The 14,711-nt window shown below is 40.3% G+C and overlaps 1 protein-coding gene across 2 annotated transcripts in view; it reads left to right on the top strand.

Moving 5' to 3' along the window:
• The window catches only part of LOC126236326 (run domain Beclin-1-interacting and cysteine-rich domain-containing protein), a 214,055-nt gene that overhangs the window by 57,564 nt on the left and 141,780 nt on the right, over window positions 1-14,711 (top strand). For both annotated transcript variants that reach the window (XM_049945543.1, XM_049945542.1), the window contains exon 3: window positions 8,254-8,405. In XM_049945543.1, the coding sequence (XP_049801500.1) occupies window positions 8,254-8,405 (152 nt within the window). The remainder of the gene's footprint in view (window positions 1-8,253; window positions 8,406-14,711) is intronic.

Here is a 14,711-nt window from a genome sequence, read left to right as displayed (position 1 = left end):
TTTTCTGTAGTTCGTTTATGTCTCTGGTTAAAGTTATTTAATCTATGGGATTCGCATGTGTTTGCTTGATTTTCTGTTTGAATAAAGTGTCTACTAAATTTTTGGGATAACTGTTGCCTATAGCTACATTTCAGAGATCTAGTTCTTTCTCAATTTTTTTCTTTTTTCAGTGGTAAGTTGTTTAGTCTATGTAACATAGAATGAATCTAAAAACAAAGATGATGTGACTTACCGAACGAAAGCGCTGGCAGGTTGATAGACACACAAACAAACACAAACACACACACAAAATTCAAGCTTTCACAACAAACTGTTGCCTCATCAGGAAAGAGGGAAGGAGAGGGAAAGACGAAAGGATGTGGGTTTTAAGGGAGAGGGTAAGGAGTCATTCCAATCCCGGGAGCGGAAAGACTTACCTTAGGAGGAAAAAAGGACGGGTATACACTCACACACACACACATATCCATCCACACATATACAGACACAAGCAGACATCTCACAAGCAGACATATTTAAAGTCATAGTCTTTAAATATGTCTGCTTGTGAGATGTCTGCTTGTGTCTGTATATGTGTGTGTGTGTGTGTGTGTGTGTGTGTGTGTGTGTGTGTATATATATACCCGTCCTTTTTTCCCCCTAAGGTAAGTCTTTCCGCTCCCGGGATTGGAATGACTCCTTACCCTCTCCCTTAAAACCCACATCCTTTCGTCTTTCCCTCTCCTTCCCTCTTTCCTGATGAGGCAACAGTTTGTTGCGAAAGCTTGAATTTTGTGTGTGTGTTTGTGTTTGTTTGTGTGTCTATCGACCTGCCAGCGCTTTCGTTCGGTAAGTCACATCATCTTTGTTTTTAGATATATTTTTCCCACGTGGAATGTTTCCCTCTATTATATTAACATAGAATGAAAATGTGCAAGCTTGTGCACTCTCAGGTGGCTTGACTGGTTGTCGATAATTATGTCTGTTGTCGTTGGTTAAGGCCAAAATTGTACAATTTTACTTTAAATAAAGAGAATGGCAGCTGAAGGCATCATGAAATCTTTCAAAAAATTCATTGCAGCTGCAGACCCTATCACACTGAAAATTATAGAAGCACTTGGAATCATTTTATGAATGTCAATGCACAGTGATGGAATGGATTAGAAACCTAGATATTAATGTTTAGTCAATTTATTTTTGTTTATGCAGTGACATTCATTATTTGTTATAAATATACCTCATGTGTGTGATTATACAGATCAATGCAAATGTTGATTATGGTAACACACAAAGGTTGTAGGAAGTGATGAGCATGTTGTCCAGAACATTGTGAGGTGGTTGTTATCCATTTTTCACCCATTCCTCATCTACTTTGACCAACATGTGCACCAGAATGAGAGTAAAAGCATCAGTGTGCCTCCTGAGGTGAGCAATGCCAGTGATCTTCACCACATGCCCAATAATTGCCTTCACATGACTACACAGGTAGAAACATAATGGATTTAAGTCCTGGGAATGTGGTGGCCCCTCCACTGGACCTCTGCAACTAATCCACATCCGAGGAAACTGATATCCAGGTATACCAGAACAGCTAGCCCGTAATGAGGTGGGACACAGTCATTCTGAAAGTAAGTTGGTAATGTCCCATCATCTGACATCAGCAATGGGATTCCAACTTCGTCTAACAACTTCAGCTAATGTGCTGATGTTAGTGTATCGAGAGAGAAGAAAGACTGAAAATATGAGACCTCCATATTCCACCCCAAATGGTCACTTTCAGTGCTTCAGGTATGTTCTACGGTTCCAACCAGTGAAAGTTGACATCTGACCATTATCATTGATTCTGCTTGTATTCACCTTTTCATTCACATGACAATTAATTTAATCCCTACTAAAATCGTGTGACGGGGGAAATGACAGTTTTAGTTTGTTTGCGTGCCAACTAATTTGCAAATTTAACCTGACAATGTGGGTTGTCCGTAGATGCTGTAACATTTGCAATTTAAATGATGACTGCTATTTGTGTGCAGCCAAAATTCTCATTATTGTGTGACTGACACCAGTTTCCAGTGTGAAGCAATGAGTACTACACCGTCCCCTGAACACTACGGAATTATGTGAGAAAAGTTGCTAATGTTGCTTTATCCATAACTGTTTTGGATCATTTAGCTTATGGTTTGTTGGTGACAGAGCTATTTCCACAGAATTTCATTAAAATTTTCACTACTTCACTGTCGTTAATGGATGGTAAGTCTGGGTACCATTGGTTGAAATCCTTTGCCATGACATGGATACTCATATCTCTTGATACCACGACAACTTGTGTGAACATCATCAGCTTTCACCTCAACTGTAAGAAAGAAACATCAGTCATAACTTGAGAATGAAGTAAGTCATGTCCAAATGAAAGAAACCATCATTCTTTTCATGTTATCCTTTATCCATTTGGTATGTAACATGAGCCCCTTTCCATTTGAAAATTGTAACTTGCATCCAAGACAATGGCTTCTGAAATGTCTGCAGTCTTGATAATACAACCTCAAAGATTTTCCCCCTCTCCAATCCTGTACTATTTTACTTTAAATTTCTGTTTATTCACATGTTTTAGAAATGTAGTGCCATGCCTATGAACCCTGTGATTGTGTGTTTACCTTATCTATAATATTGAAGAAGCAAACATGATTTGTTACGTGTCCTATCTTCAAGTGAATGTGTGTGACCTATTCAGTGCTACCTTGCTTTCATGAAACCCAGATACTTTCATTTTGTGTTCTGTACAGTGCTCAACACTTAACCCAGAAAAAGCAGGATTTGAAGTAGTTAGACATAACTTTATAAAAACCTATGTTTAAAACATGAGAGATTAAATTTAATTGATAAAAAGAGAAAATACTAAAACAAAGCAAGCAAAATGTAATACAGATGTTAAAAAACAAGGACTTACTGTAACTGCAAAATGGCAAAACAGGAATAGTTAGAGAAAAAATGCAAAGCATATGTGACACTGAGAAAGATAGTTACTGCATACAGGAAAATAAAAGAAACCTTTGGAGAAAAGAGACAGATGAAAGAGAAGCATTAGCTGAAAAGGGAACAAAATAGGGTTATAAAGGATACAGGAGAAAGTTAGAAAAGGAATTAAAATTCAGTTACTGGTCACTGAAGAAAATAGTTTACAAGAATCTTCATTGCATTACCAGAACAACAGTATGAATTAAGATAGATTGCTGCTCACCATGTGCAGGTGGCATTGATTGTACATTTAAAAGGAGCAGTGAACGTGCACAATCTAAAGAAGGGCTGTCTCTCATAGACAGCTAAATGAATAGCTACATCATGAATTAACTTTCCATGTATGATTTACCACACTCAATGTTAATTTACATTTTCGACTCAACCCCTGCAATCTGCAATGCAAACTGTGTAACTTACAGTGTTTGAAACTTCCTGGCAGATTAAAACTGTGTGCCCGACCGAGACTCGAACTCGGGACCTTTGCCTTTCGCGGGCAAGTGTTTGCTTCATGTTGATGAACTCTAGCCTTCCTGCTACCACATTATAAGGAAAAGGACAGATTGCTGCTCACTGTAAAAATGACACATTGAGTTGCAGAATGGCAAAACAAAAAGAATGTTACACATTCAACTTTTGTGGCCAAAGCCTTCTCTTCAGAAAAGACACACACACACACACACACACACACACACACACACACACACACACACATATTCAGACCAACAGTCTGGTCCAAGCTGCCAGAGATGGCAGTCCCATGTGTGTGAGGAATGCTTGCTTGTGTAAATGAATAAGTATGTGTGTGGGGGGGGGAGGGGGGAGGTTGGTTCATTTTCTGAAGAAGGCTTTGGCCTAAGGCTAAATGTGTAACTGTCTTTTTGTTATGCCTGTCTGCAATTGAACACATCATCTTTACAATGAGTAGCAATCTATCATTTTAGTTATATTGTTGATATTCCAACCTGGAGTTTCATTGTTTGTTTTTTGCAAAAATTCTCAGACAGAGAGAGAATATGGCCGGCAACAGTAACTCTGACAGTCTCTACAACAGGACTAGCTTTTGAACCAAGGAATATAACTGAGGATTTGTAGACAGCAAAAACACGCATTGACAAACCAGAATTTTAATTTCATTCACCTCAGAAAACAGTGCAAGTCAATTTTGGTATACTTCCCAGTGTTTTTGAGCCTCATTAAGTGGCTGAAATGCCAGGACAATTGGCAGCATCTGTGATTACTTGTGTGTTGAATTAGATGTGTGTTTGAGTAATTCCTGACACTGTTGCTTCTTCTCTAGTTACAGTTTTATCCATTGTTGTTGCTGGCTTATCTGTTGCTGCCAAGGTTCGAGAAATCTGGTGTACATAGTAGCACTTGGCGAAGACAAATTGTGTCCACCTCATTGCTAGTGTAGTAGCCTTCACTTCAGACCACAATATTTATGAAACATCAATAACTTCTGTCAAAATACAACATAGTCAAAATTTCCATGAACCAAGCGGAAGCAGTTCATGGCAAAATATTCACCAGAAATTATTCAATGATCACTCCAAAACAGAGGAATAAAATCAAAGCATGATGTAGCCAGATAACAGGTATCTTAATTAGAGTTTCATATAGGCAAGAGGTGCTGGAAATCACATGTTCATGATCTGTCACTCTAAGCATACAGTAAACAATCATTGTTGCTTGGCCTGCTGCAGATGCTCATGTGACTGGCCTGCAATAATGGCCAATTCCTGCTGCCGACGCCCTCACCATATGTGTGCAGAGTTACACATATTGACTTGTCTGCATCATCCATTTGCATGTCTGGTTGGCCTACTAAACCATATTTTGTGCCTTATGTTTCATCTCTTGCCGCTGAAGACATTGTCAATTGCTATAGAAACAGCTTGCTGATTCTCCAACATCGTTGTTGTTGTGGTCTTCAGTCCAGAGACTGGTTTGATGCACATCTCCATGATACTCTATCCTGTGCAAGCTTCATCATCTCCCAGTACCTACTGCAACCTACATCCTTTTTAGTGTATTCATCTCTTGGTCTCCCTCTACGATTTTTACCCTCCGCGCTACCCTCCAATGCTAAATTTGTGATCCTCTGATGACTCAGAATCTGTCCGACCAACCAATCCCTTCTTCTAGTCAAGTTGTGCCGCAAATTTCTCTTCTCTCCAATTCTAGTCAATACCTCCTCGTTAGTTATGTGATCTACTCATCTAATCTACAGCATTCTTCTATAGCACGACATTTCGAAAGCTTCTATTCTCTTTTTGTCTAAACTATTTATCATCCACGTTTCACTTCAATACATGGGTACGTTCCATACAAATACTTTCAGAAACGACTTCCTGACACTTAAATCTGTACTCAATGTTAACAAATTTCTCTTCTTCAGAAATGCTTTCCTTGCCAATGCCAGTCTACATTTTATATCCTCTCTACTTCGACCATCATCAGTTATTTTGCTCCCCAAATAGCAAAACCCATTTACCACTTTAAGAGTCTCATTTCCTAATCTAATACCCTCAGCATCGCCCGATTTAATTTGTCTACATTCCATTATCCTCGTTTTGCTTTTGTTGATGTTCATGTTATATCCTCCTTTCAAGACACTGTCCATTCCATTCAGCTGTTCTTCCAGGTCCTTTTCTGTCTCTGACAGAATTGCAATGTCATCGACAAACCTCAAAGTTTTTATTTCTACTCCATGGATTTTAATTACTACTCTGAATTTTTCTTTTGTTTCCTTTACTGCTTGCTCAATATACAGATTGAATAACATCGGGGATAGGCTACAAACCTGTCTCACTCCCTTCCCAACCTCTGCTTCCCTTTCACACCCCTCGACTCTTATAACTTCCACATGGTTTCTGTACAAATTGTAAATAGCCTTTCGCTCCCTGTATTTGACCCCTCCCACCTTCAGAAATTGAAAGAGAGTACTTCTGTCAACATAGTCAAAATCTTTCTCTAAGTTTACAATTGCTAGAAATGTAGGTTTGCCTTTCCTTAATCTATCTTCTAAGATAAGTCATAGGGTCAGTATTGCCTCACGTGTTCCAACATTTCTATGGAATCCAAACTGATCTTCTCCGAGGTCGGCTTCTACCAGTTTTTCCATTCGCCTGTAAAGAATTTGTGTTAGTATTTTGTAGCCGTGGCTTATTAAACTGATAGTTCGGTAATTTTTACATCTGTCAACACCTGCTTTCTTTGGAATTGGAATTATTACATTCTTCTTGAAGTCTGAGGATATTTCACCTGTGTCATATATCTTGCTCACCAGATGGTAGAGTTTTGTCATGACTGGCTCTCCCAAGGCTTTCAGTAGTTCTGATGGAATGTTGTCTACTCCTGGGACTTGGTTTCGACTCAGGTCTTTCAGTGCTCTGTCAAACTCTTCACGCAGTATCGCAGAGGGCATTGATATTCAAAAATGTATTATTAGAATCTATTGAATTGAGGAAGGACTTTAATTAGACAGGTTTTAGGCTATAGTGCCAAAAAGCATTAGCTGCACCAACTCTATCCTATACCACTAAATGATCTCTGAAATATGTATTGATATAATTTGATGACTACAGTAATGTTTAAATAATGTCATGTCACAATGACTGTTGTACAGTTACAAATAAATATTTAGCTGTTTTGGCTAGCTGAGCATGTGAAATATAGATTTTATTCATTATGTCGAAGCATTGAACTTTGGAGGCTCAACCAGTGTCATTTGAGGATGTCTCCAGCTACAGGACATAAAATGTCAAGCAGACAAATATGCTTTGTGGCATGTCCAAAATTCTGAACAATAGCTGTGAGCAAGGAAGTTTTGATAGTTGTTGGCATCATAATATGTAATCATGTATAATAATACAATTTTCTATTATTGTTAGAGCAGTCAGTACAGCACTGTAACTGCAGGAGTTCTAAAGATTGTTAATTCCAAAAAGTTTAATATTTCTTTTCCAACTGAATATTTGACTTCTAGTTAGTATTATTGCTTTATATAAGGCTTTCAATTATTATTCAGCTATCTGGCAAGAATTGACCAAAGTTTGACAGTTTGTATTTTCTACTATTTTCTACTTTATCTCTCTAGTTCACAATTCAGCATTATTTTAATAGCAAACTATATTTTGTCACACTATCCAAATACTTCCAGTATCAAAACTTATTTAAAGTTTACACCTCATAGTTCAGGTTTGCACAATGTTATGTCTGCTATAAGAACAATTTTCTTTTCATTCTTTATTTGGCTATATATATTACTTACGATTAAGCGAGGTGGCACAAAGACTCACATTGAAGAGAAGCAGAGCTCCAATCTCTGTCCAGAGATACAGCTGTAGATTTTATCTCACTTTCCTAATATACGTGAATACCAGAATTGTTCCTTTGATAATGAAGAAGCTTATAGCCCACTTTATCATCCAATCTGAGCTGCTTGTCCATCTCTCAGCCTCATTATCAAGTGGGCATGACACTCTTATCTTCCTTCACTTGTTCTTGATGGGGCTCTATCCCAGTGTTTTATTAACTTACATGCGACTTGGCAGCTAATCCTACTTTTCTGATCTCTCTGTTGGTTCTCGGGTCACTGAATTTTGATCCTACTTCTCTATTAAATAGAGACTTGTCCTTTTGGAAATGTAAATAATGAATCTGCTGCTGAAAGTTCATTGACCTTCTCTCATATTTTTTTTAAATCCATGTGCATATGATCTTACCTCAGCTGAAGCTGTTATGTGTATAATAGTTTATACTGAACGCATATGTTCTTTTCTCATTAGGTTGCACAATAGTAAAGTGTTAAATCGTAGGAAGTGGTGTACACTTGGTCACCCTAGTTTTAATGTGATCAGCGTTTTCTGCATTGTTTCTGAATTTCAATAGAGTGGCTGTAAGTGTTTTACAAAATAATTTCATATTTATGTATGTTCCAATTTCGCTTAATTTTTGAAAAGACACATCAGTTCTTTGGCAGTGGCCACTAAAGTTTTGTAGGAGTTTTCAGAAATATGCGAATGCCATCAGATTATTATAATGCATGTCTTGTAATTTGTTGTTAAGCTTCTCTCAGCATTTAGTCTTCATTTTAAAACACATCTTTCAGTTACACTCCCATTTTTAGTATCAGAGTTGTGCTTTGTAAAATCTCACTGTGCATTGGTATAATAGTAGCAGATAGATATAAAAGAAAACATACTTTTTTGCCATGTTTGTTGTAATGCTTATTTCAGTGTAATATCTCTTTTCTTTTAGGGAGAACCAGACTGTTGGATATTCATTCAAGGTCTTAACTGGCTTCAGCCTTCTCTTGCTGTCTCTCCCACCTTTCTCACTGACTTTGACAGAACTGTCCATAATCTGCCACCAAATGTGAATGAGAAAGCTTTAATATGGATATACAAAAGGTAATTACATCTGGAGTATTTACTTTTAATATATGCAGATACTGTACAGAACTGTAGAACATTCTGTGTAACCTAATATTCTCTTGGTTCTTCAATATTATCTCTACAGCAGTAAATTTTTCCCTCTTATTCTTCAGTCTTTATATTTTTCTGGTATTTGTATACATTAGCATCTTTTATCCTATATTATCCCTTCTTTATAGTTCAGATCCCCCTCCACTCCCTGCCCCCCCCCCCTCCTTCCTCCCTCTCACCACCACCTCCACAGTCATGTTATTTTGCTTTGATTGTGGATAATGTTTCCACTTTTGAGTCTTAACAGTGAATCACAGCAACCTACTCCCATGCCCCTAATTTCCTTCATACAGTCTGTAAGCCATGGCATGTTACTTATCTTTCCTGGCCCATAAAGTTCTTCATTTCCTTTCTGTTGAGAATCATGAAGTATTGTCACATTTTAAGAAGGACTTGTAAATGCATAAGCTGAGTAACACGTTATAAGGTGTAAAATGGCGCAAGTAAAAATGTAAGTATTGGTTAATATGTATACAGTACCATTTATTACATTATTCTTTGGCTAGCATTCAAGTTTAGGCACTTATTGCACAGAAGTACTCTCACTGGATTGCCACGAGGGGCTTTCAGTAAGTAATGCAACACACCTTTTTCCCCCAAAAGCAGGTTGGCTTTATTCAGTATTCCAATACAGTATATTATTCCCCACTCTGTTAGCTACAAAACCCTATTTTTCAACACAATCTCCATTCGATGCGACATTCTTACACCACATTGCTGATAGGCCTGTTATGCCTTTGTGGTACCAATCTACTGGTTGACTTCGGAGCCAATGTCTTGCTGCATCAGCAGCGCCCTCTCATCCGTGTACTGCTTCCCATGGAGTGCATCCTTCAGTGGGTCAAATGGAAGTCAGAAGGTGTGCGATCCAGCCTGAAGAGTAGATGAAGAAGAAAGTCCATCGAAGTTTTGTGAGGGACTCTTCGGTGCGCAGACTTTTATGAGTTCTTGCATTGTCATAGAGAATGTGAACTTTGCATTTTTGTGACGATGAACACACTGAAATTATTGTATCTTCAGTTTCCTGAGGGTAGCACAATACACTTCCAAGTTGATCGTTGCACCATGAGGGAGGATATCAAACAAAATAACCCCTTGAAAGTCCCAGAAGACTGTCACCATGACTTGACTTGCTGAGTGTGCGGCTTTGGAACTTTTCTTTGAAGGAGTGGTGATGTGGTGCCACTCCATGGATTGCCATTTTGTTTCCAGTGCAAAGTGATGAACTCATGTTTCATCATCCATGACAATATTCAACAAAAAAAACATCAGCCTTGTAACACATTAGAAATTCCCCACAGATGATCCTGCATTGCTCTTTATGGTCTTCAGCAAGAGGTGAGGAACCCAATAGGCACACATGTTTCAGCCACCCAACTGGTGGACACGTGTGTCAGCACTACCAAAAAGAGATGGCCAGCTGTGCAGCGAGGTGTTTAATTCCGATATGTCGGTCACCTAGAATTAGAATATCCGTGTTCCAAAATTGCGGCGAACCGCCACTTGGGAGACCATACAGGTTGCGATCATGACAGATGCCTTGCCCAACAACTCACCACGTAACTTCCTGGCAGATTAAAACTGTGTGCCGGACCGAGACTCGAACTCGAGACCTTTGCCTTTCGCGGGCAAGGAGACGAGGTACTGGTGGAAGTAAAGCTGTGAGGTCGGGGCGTGAGTCGTGCTTGGGTAGCTTAGTTTGTAGAGCACTTGCTCGCAAAAGGCAAAGGCCTTGAGTTCGAGTCTCGGCCCGGCACAAAGTTTTAATCTGCCAGGAAGTTTCATATCAGTGCACACTCCGCTGTAGAGTGAAAATCTCATTCTGGAAACATCCCCCAGGCTGTGGCTAAGCCATGTCTCTGCAATATCCTTTCTTTCACGAGTGCTGGTTCTGCAGGTTTGCAGGAGAGCTTTTGTAAATTTTGGAAGGTAGGAGACGAGGTTCTGGCGGAAGTAAAACTGTGAGGTAGGGGCGTGAGTCGTGCTTGGGTAGCTCAGTTGGTACAGCACTAGCCCGCGAAAGGCAAACGTCTCGAGTTTGAGTCTCGGTCCGGCACACAGTTTTAATCTGTCAGGAAGTTTCATATCAGCGCACACTCCACTGCAGAGTGAAAATCTCATTCTGGAAACTCACCATGTTTTTGAAACTTCCTGGCATATTAGCACACATTTCGCTGCAGAGTGAAAATTTCATTCTTGTCACCATGCTTTTGTTTACTGCTAGATCTCCGTAGACATTCTGCAAGCACCTATTAATATCTGCGATGCTCTGGTTTTCTGCCGAAAGAAACTCAATGACAGTTCTCTGCTGGGAAGGCACCTCCGTTACAGATGCCATTTTGAAGGCTACATGTAACATAGTCACCTACCAGAGCTTCATGAAACTGTAGGGGCTGAACTGGGAATATTCTATGATTCTCCATAATAAATTCTACTTTTTTTTTTTTAACCGAAAGTGGCCAAGAAAGAAAATGTGTTGCATTATTTATTGAATGCCTCTAGTACATACCTATGTTAATTCTTATATTTCTTCTGCATTCAGTACTGTCTTCACAAGCTTCTTCACTCTTTTCCAGTGCACTGGAATTATCAAAAGCATTTAGTTAGACACACAAGACTATTCAATAAAACAGAAAATGATGTGCTATACAAACTGTAAACATGAAACTTACATAACATAGTTCACATAAACTTCTAATTTTTCCAGTGCTGTTATGTACTGATTTCCATGTTTAATCATGTTATTACTAGTGTTTATTTTCATTTTGCATTTAAGTGAAAAGTTAAAAAGTACAACAAATTTCATACTCCAGAAAGAATTTCCATTGTGCAGGTGAGTGTGTGCTGATTTGAAACTTCATGGCAGATTAAAACTCTGTACCATACTGGGAGTTGAAACTGGGATATTTGCCTTTCATGGACAAGTCCTTTGCCTACTGAGCAATCCCAGCATGACTCACAATCTGCCCTCACATCTTTACTTCTTTTATATGAATGCGTGGCATCTGTGACACAATGCAGAATCTGCAACTGTGATACATTATATATAATTTCGGGAAAGGAAAGGGGGGGGGATTATTGATGTCATCTGCATCAGGACATAGTGACAAGTGAAAATGTGCTGGACTGGGACTGAAAACCTGGATTTTCTGCTTACTAGGTAGCTGCGTTAATCACTGTGCTAACCACTGCACCACCCACAAATAGTGTTTATGACAACATCGCAGACACTGCAGGTTTGCTGGGCTGTAGAATGTGGGTGTGTGGCTGGTGTTAAATACACAGTTGCTGTCCAGTACATGTTGTTTGTCCTATACAAGGTGTCCCATTTTAATCTATACTGGCCAATATCTCTGAAGTGGCACAATTCTGCAACAAAAAGTCTCTAGTAAAAGTTGTAAGATTCGAAGGGGGTCATGGAGTGGTTAGCTTGAATGACCTTGAATGCTATTTTCAAGGTCAAGTTCAGGTTCATTTTTTAAAAATGGTAATCCCTATTTGTTATTCCATATTCGTATTCCACGTGAAAAAAATGCATTATTTGTAGGAATATTTTTTTTTTTTTGATAAACCAATGGTTTGTTGCCAGCGGCCACTTCATTGCAATTTTCCCAGGTTGCCAGTATCTTGAGAACGGATAGAGATCAGGAAAAATTTTCAGTGAAAATCTTGTATGGTTTCTGAACTCTGTCCACTAGTGAAATTTTCATGAACTTGAAATGACCTTGAAATTCTTCTGTATGGGTTAACCTGACAGCAAATACCATCGGCATCAGTGGAATCCAATGTGCACCACGTGGAGGTTGCCCAGCGGACTTCGCACGTTGTTAACCCTGAAAAGAGCTGATTAACATGGCTCTCACTGGAAATTTAGGATCTCAGATGCTTGGTCAACTGCCCATTTTGCCTAATGCACATTTCCACTCTCTGTTGGAAACTGGTCTTGACATCAGTCAATGTCTGATGGGTGATTGCCCGGAAAGCCACCACAGTCCTTTCTCTCATATCCTCTGGCATCATAGGGGGGGGGGGGGGGGGGGGGAGCACACCTTCTGCTTCACAGCTCCCCATAGGAAGTAGTCCAATGGTGTCAAGTCTGTCAATCTTGATGGGAATTCATGACTTGCACTACTGATACCAATCCATCGATTCGGGTAAGTTGCGTTAAGGCACCTTCTGACAGGTAAGACCTGATGTGCAGGGGTGCCATCATGTTTGAAACCACCTATGCGCTCATATGTCTAGGGGGATATTTTCTAGTAAAGGAGACACCAGATTCTGGTGAATATGAAGATAGCACAAGCTGTTCAACATTTCGCCACAAAAAACAGGACCTATCACATAAACGGAGCGAGGTGGCACAGTGGTTAGACACTGGACTCGCATTCGGGAGGACGACGGTTCAATCCCGCATCCGGCCATCCTGATTTAGGTTTTCTATGATTTCCCTAAATCGCTCCAGGCAAATGCCGGGATGGTTCCTTTCAAAGGGCACGGCCGACTTCCTTCCCCATCCTTCCCTAATCCGAGGAGACCGATGACCTCGCTGTCTGGTCTCCTTCCCCAAACAACCCAACCCAACCCTATCACATAATCTCCAACTATGCCCACCCAGAGATTGATTGACCACCATCTCTGTGTTTGGTGGTCTTGTTGCCAATGAGGATTTGCTACCACCCAGTAGTGTGTGTTACGAAGATTGACTCCTCCTCTGTTGTCAAAGTTTGCCTCGTCTGTCAAGAGAGTGCGTGCGAAGAAGAAGGGATCACAACGTATTTGCATATTGGCTCATCGACAAAATACCAGGCATGTCTCAGCATCCCCAGGCTCAGTTGCTTGGGTGATATGTACGTGATATGGGTGGAATTTAAAGTATCTTAAAACATGAGATACAGTTGATTGAGGCATGCCATGCATTCGCTAAATCCTACGAGATGAAAGGTGTGGGTCTTCAGTGATGATAGCACAAACTCCCACCACAATCACCTCTCTCGGACCTGTCTTTTGTATCTGCCTTTTCGAGGTCCCTCTTTCAGCTTATCTTACCAGAGTCCTAATTGTAACCTTCGTGGGATGATGGACATTGGGATACCTTTTGGCATACAATCTTTGCGCAGCTACTTAATTATCACAACTTTTACTAGTGACTTTTTTTGCAGAATTGTGCCACCCCAGGGATATCGGCCAGTATAGATTAAAATGGGACACCCTGTATAATGTTAACCACATTGAAAAGGAATTTCATAAACACCCAGTTTTCATAAAAGCATATTGCCTTTCATTTATCCCTGAAGATGTGGCACCTTGAAGAACCATTTCCCGCATATAAAACATTTTAATTCTCTTTCCTCTTCCTCCAGTTGGTCTGGTATTTCACTTGCAGAGCTTTCCTAATCTGATTTTCGTACATCTAATCTTACTGCCTCTTCCAGGCTCGCCAGTTTGTCCAATAAACTGTCAGCATTAGAACCTGCATAGGGCCTTTGTACTGAAGTTTTAAGCATGTTCATAGTACAAGGTGCGCAAACTAAAACTGGCCCACAAAATATTTACAGTAAGACTGATGCAGAATTGACCCTCATTAATGAACGTCACAGAAGGTTCTGGGAGTGGCCACTATTTATGTTGACGCAGTGCTGTGCTCGATTTACCAAATTGTGACATGCATGTACCAGATCTACGTGAGGAATAGCAGGAGTAGTGTTCAGTTTACCCCACAGATGAAAATCACAGAGAGAGAAATCAAGTGATCAAGGCCACACTGTAGCAAACCAACCCCCCCCCCCCTCCTCCCCTCCCTCCTTTGCTAGGTTACCAGCACATGCAGTTAGTCCATGTAATGGGGCTGTTATGAACCGATCTGGCTCTCTGGCAACATAGAGATCACTCTTCTAGCACCGGAGCTGTCACATGTATGCCTAGCAGTGATTGCTCATCTCTTTGTGGCTTTTGAACTCCCGGCAATGACCACCTTGCCAGGCAGCCCATGCCATGGTTGAGTAGTGCCCACAAGGTGAGGCCCTGATAGGAATGGGTGGTAATGGGGCGGATGCTCTTATGAAGCATGCTAAGCTCCGCACCTCTGGCCGCTCTTCCACAGCCATCTCTTCAGACAGCTACTTTTACTTCCTTGGCCCTCTCCTCCCTGGCCACTCTTTGGGAGGGGAGCCAGGCATACCAACTTGGGGAAAAACCTTTTCCCTGTTGCTTGGTTTGGTCTAGGACAGATGG

Source organism: Schistocerca nitens, chromosome 2 (assembly GCF_023898315.1).
Source record: "Schistocerca nitens isolate TAMUIC-IGC-003100 chromosome 2, iqSchNite1.1, whole genome shotgun sequence".
Taxonomy (NCBI): Eukaryota; Metazoa; Arthropoda; class Insecta; order Orthoptera; family Acrididae; genus Schistocerca; species Schistocerca nitens.
Note: the sequence above shows the minus strand (reverse complement) of the source record. Positions and strands in the feature narration are given on the sequence as shown.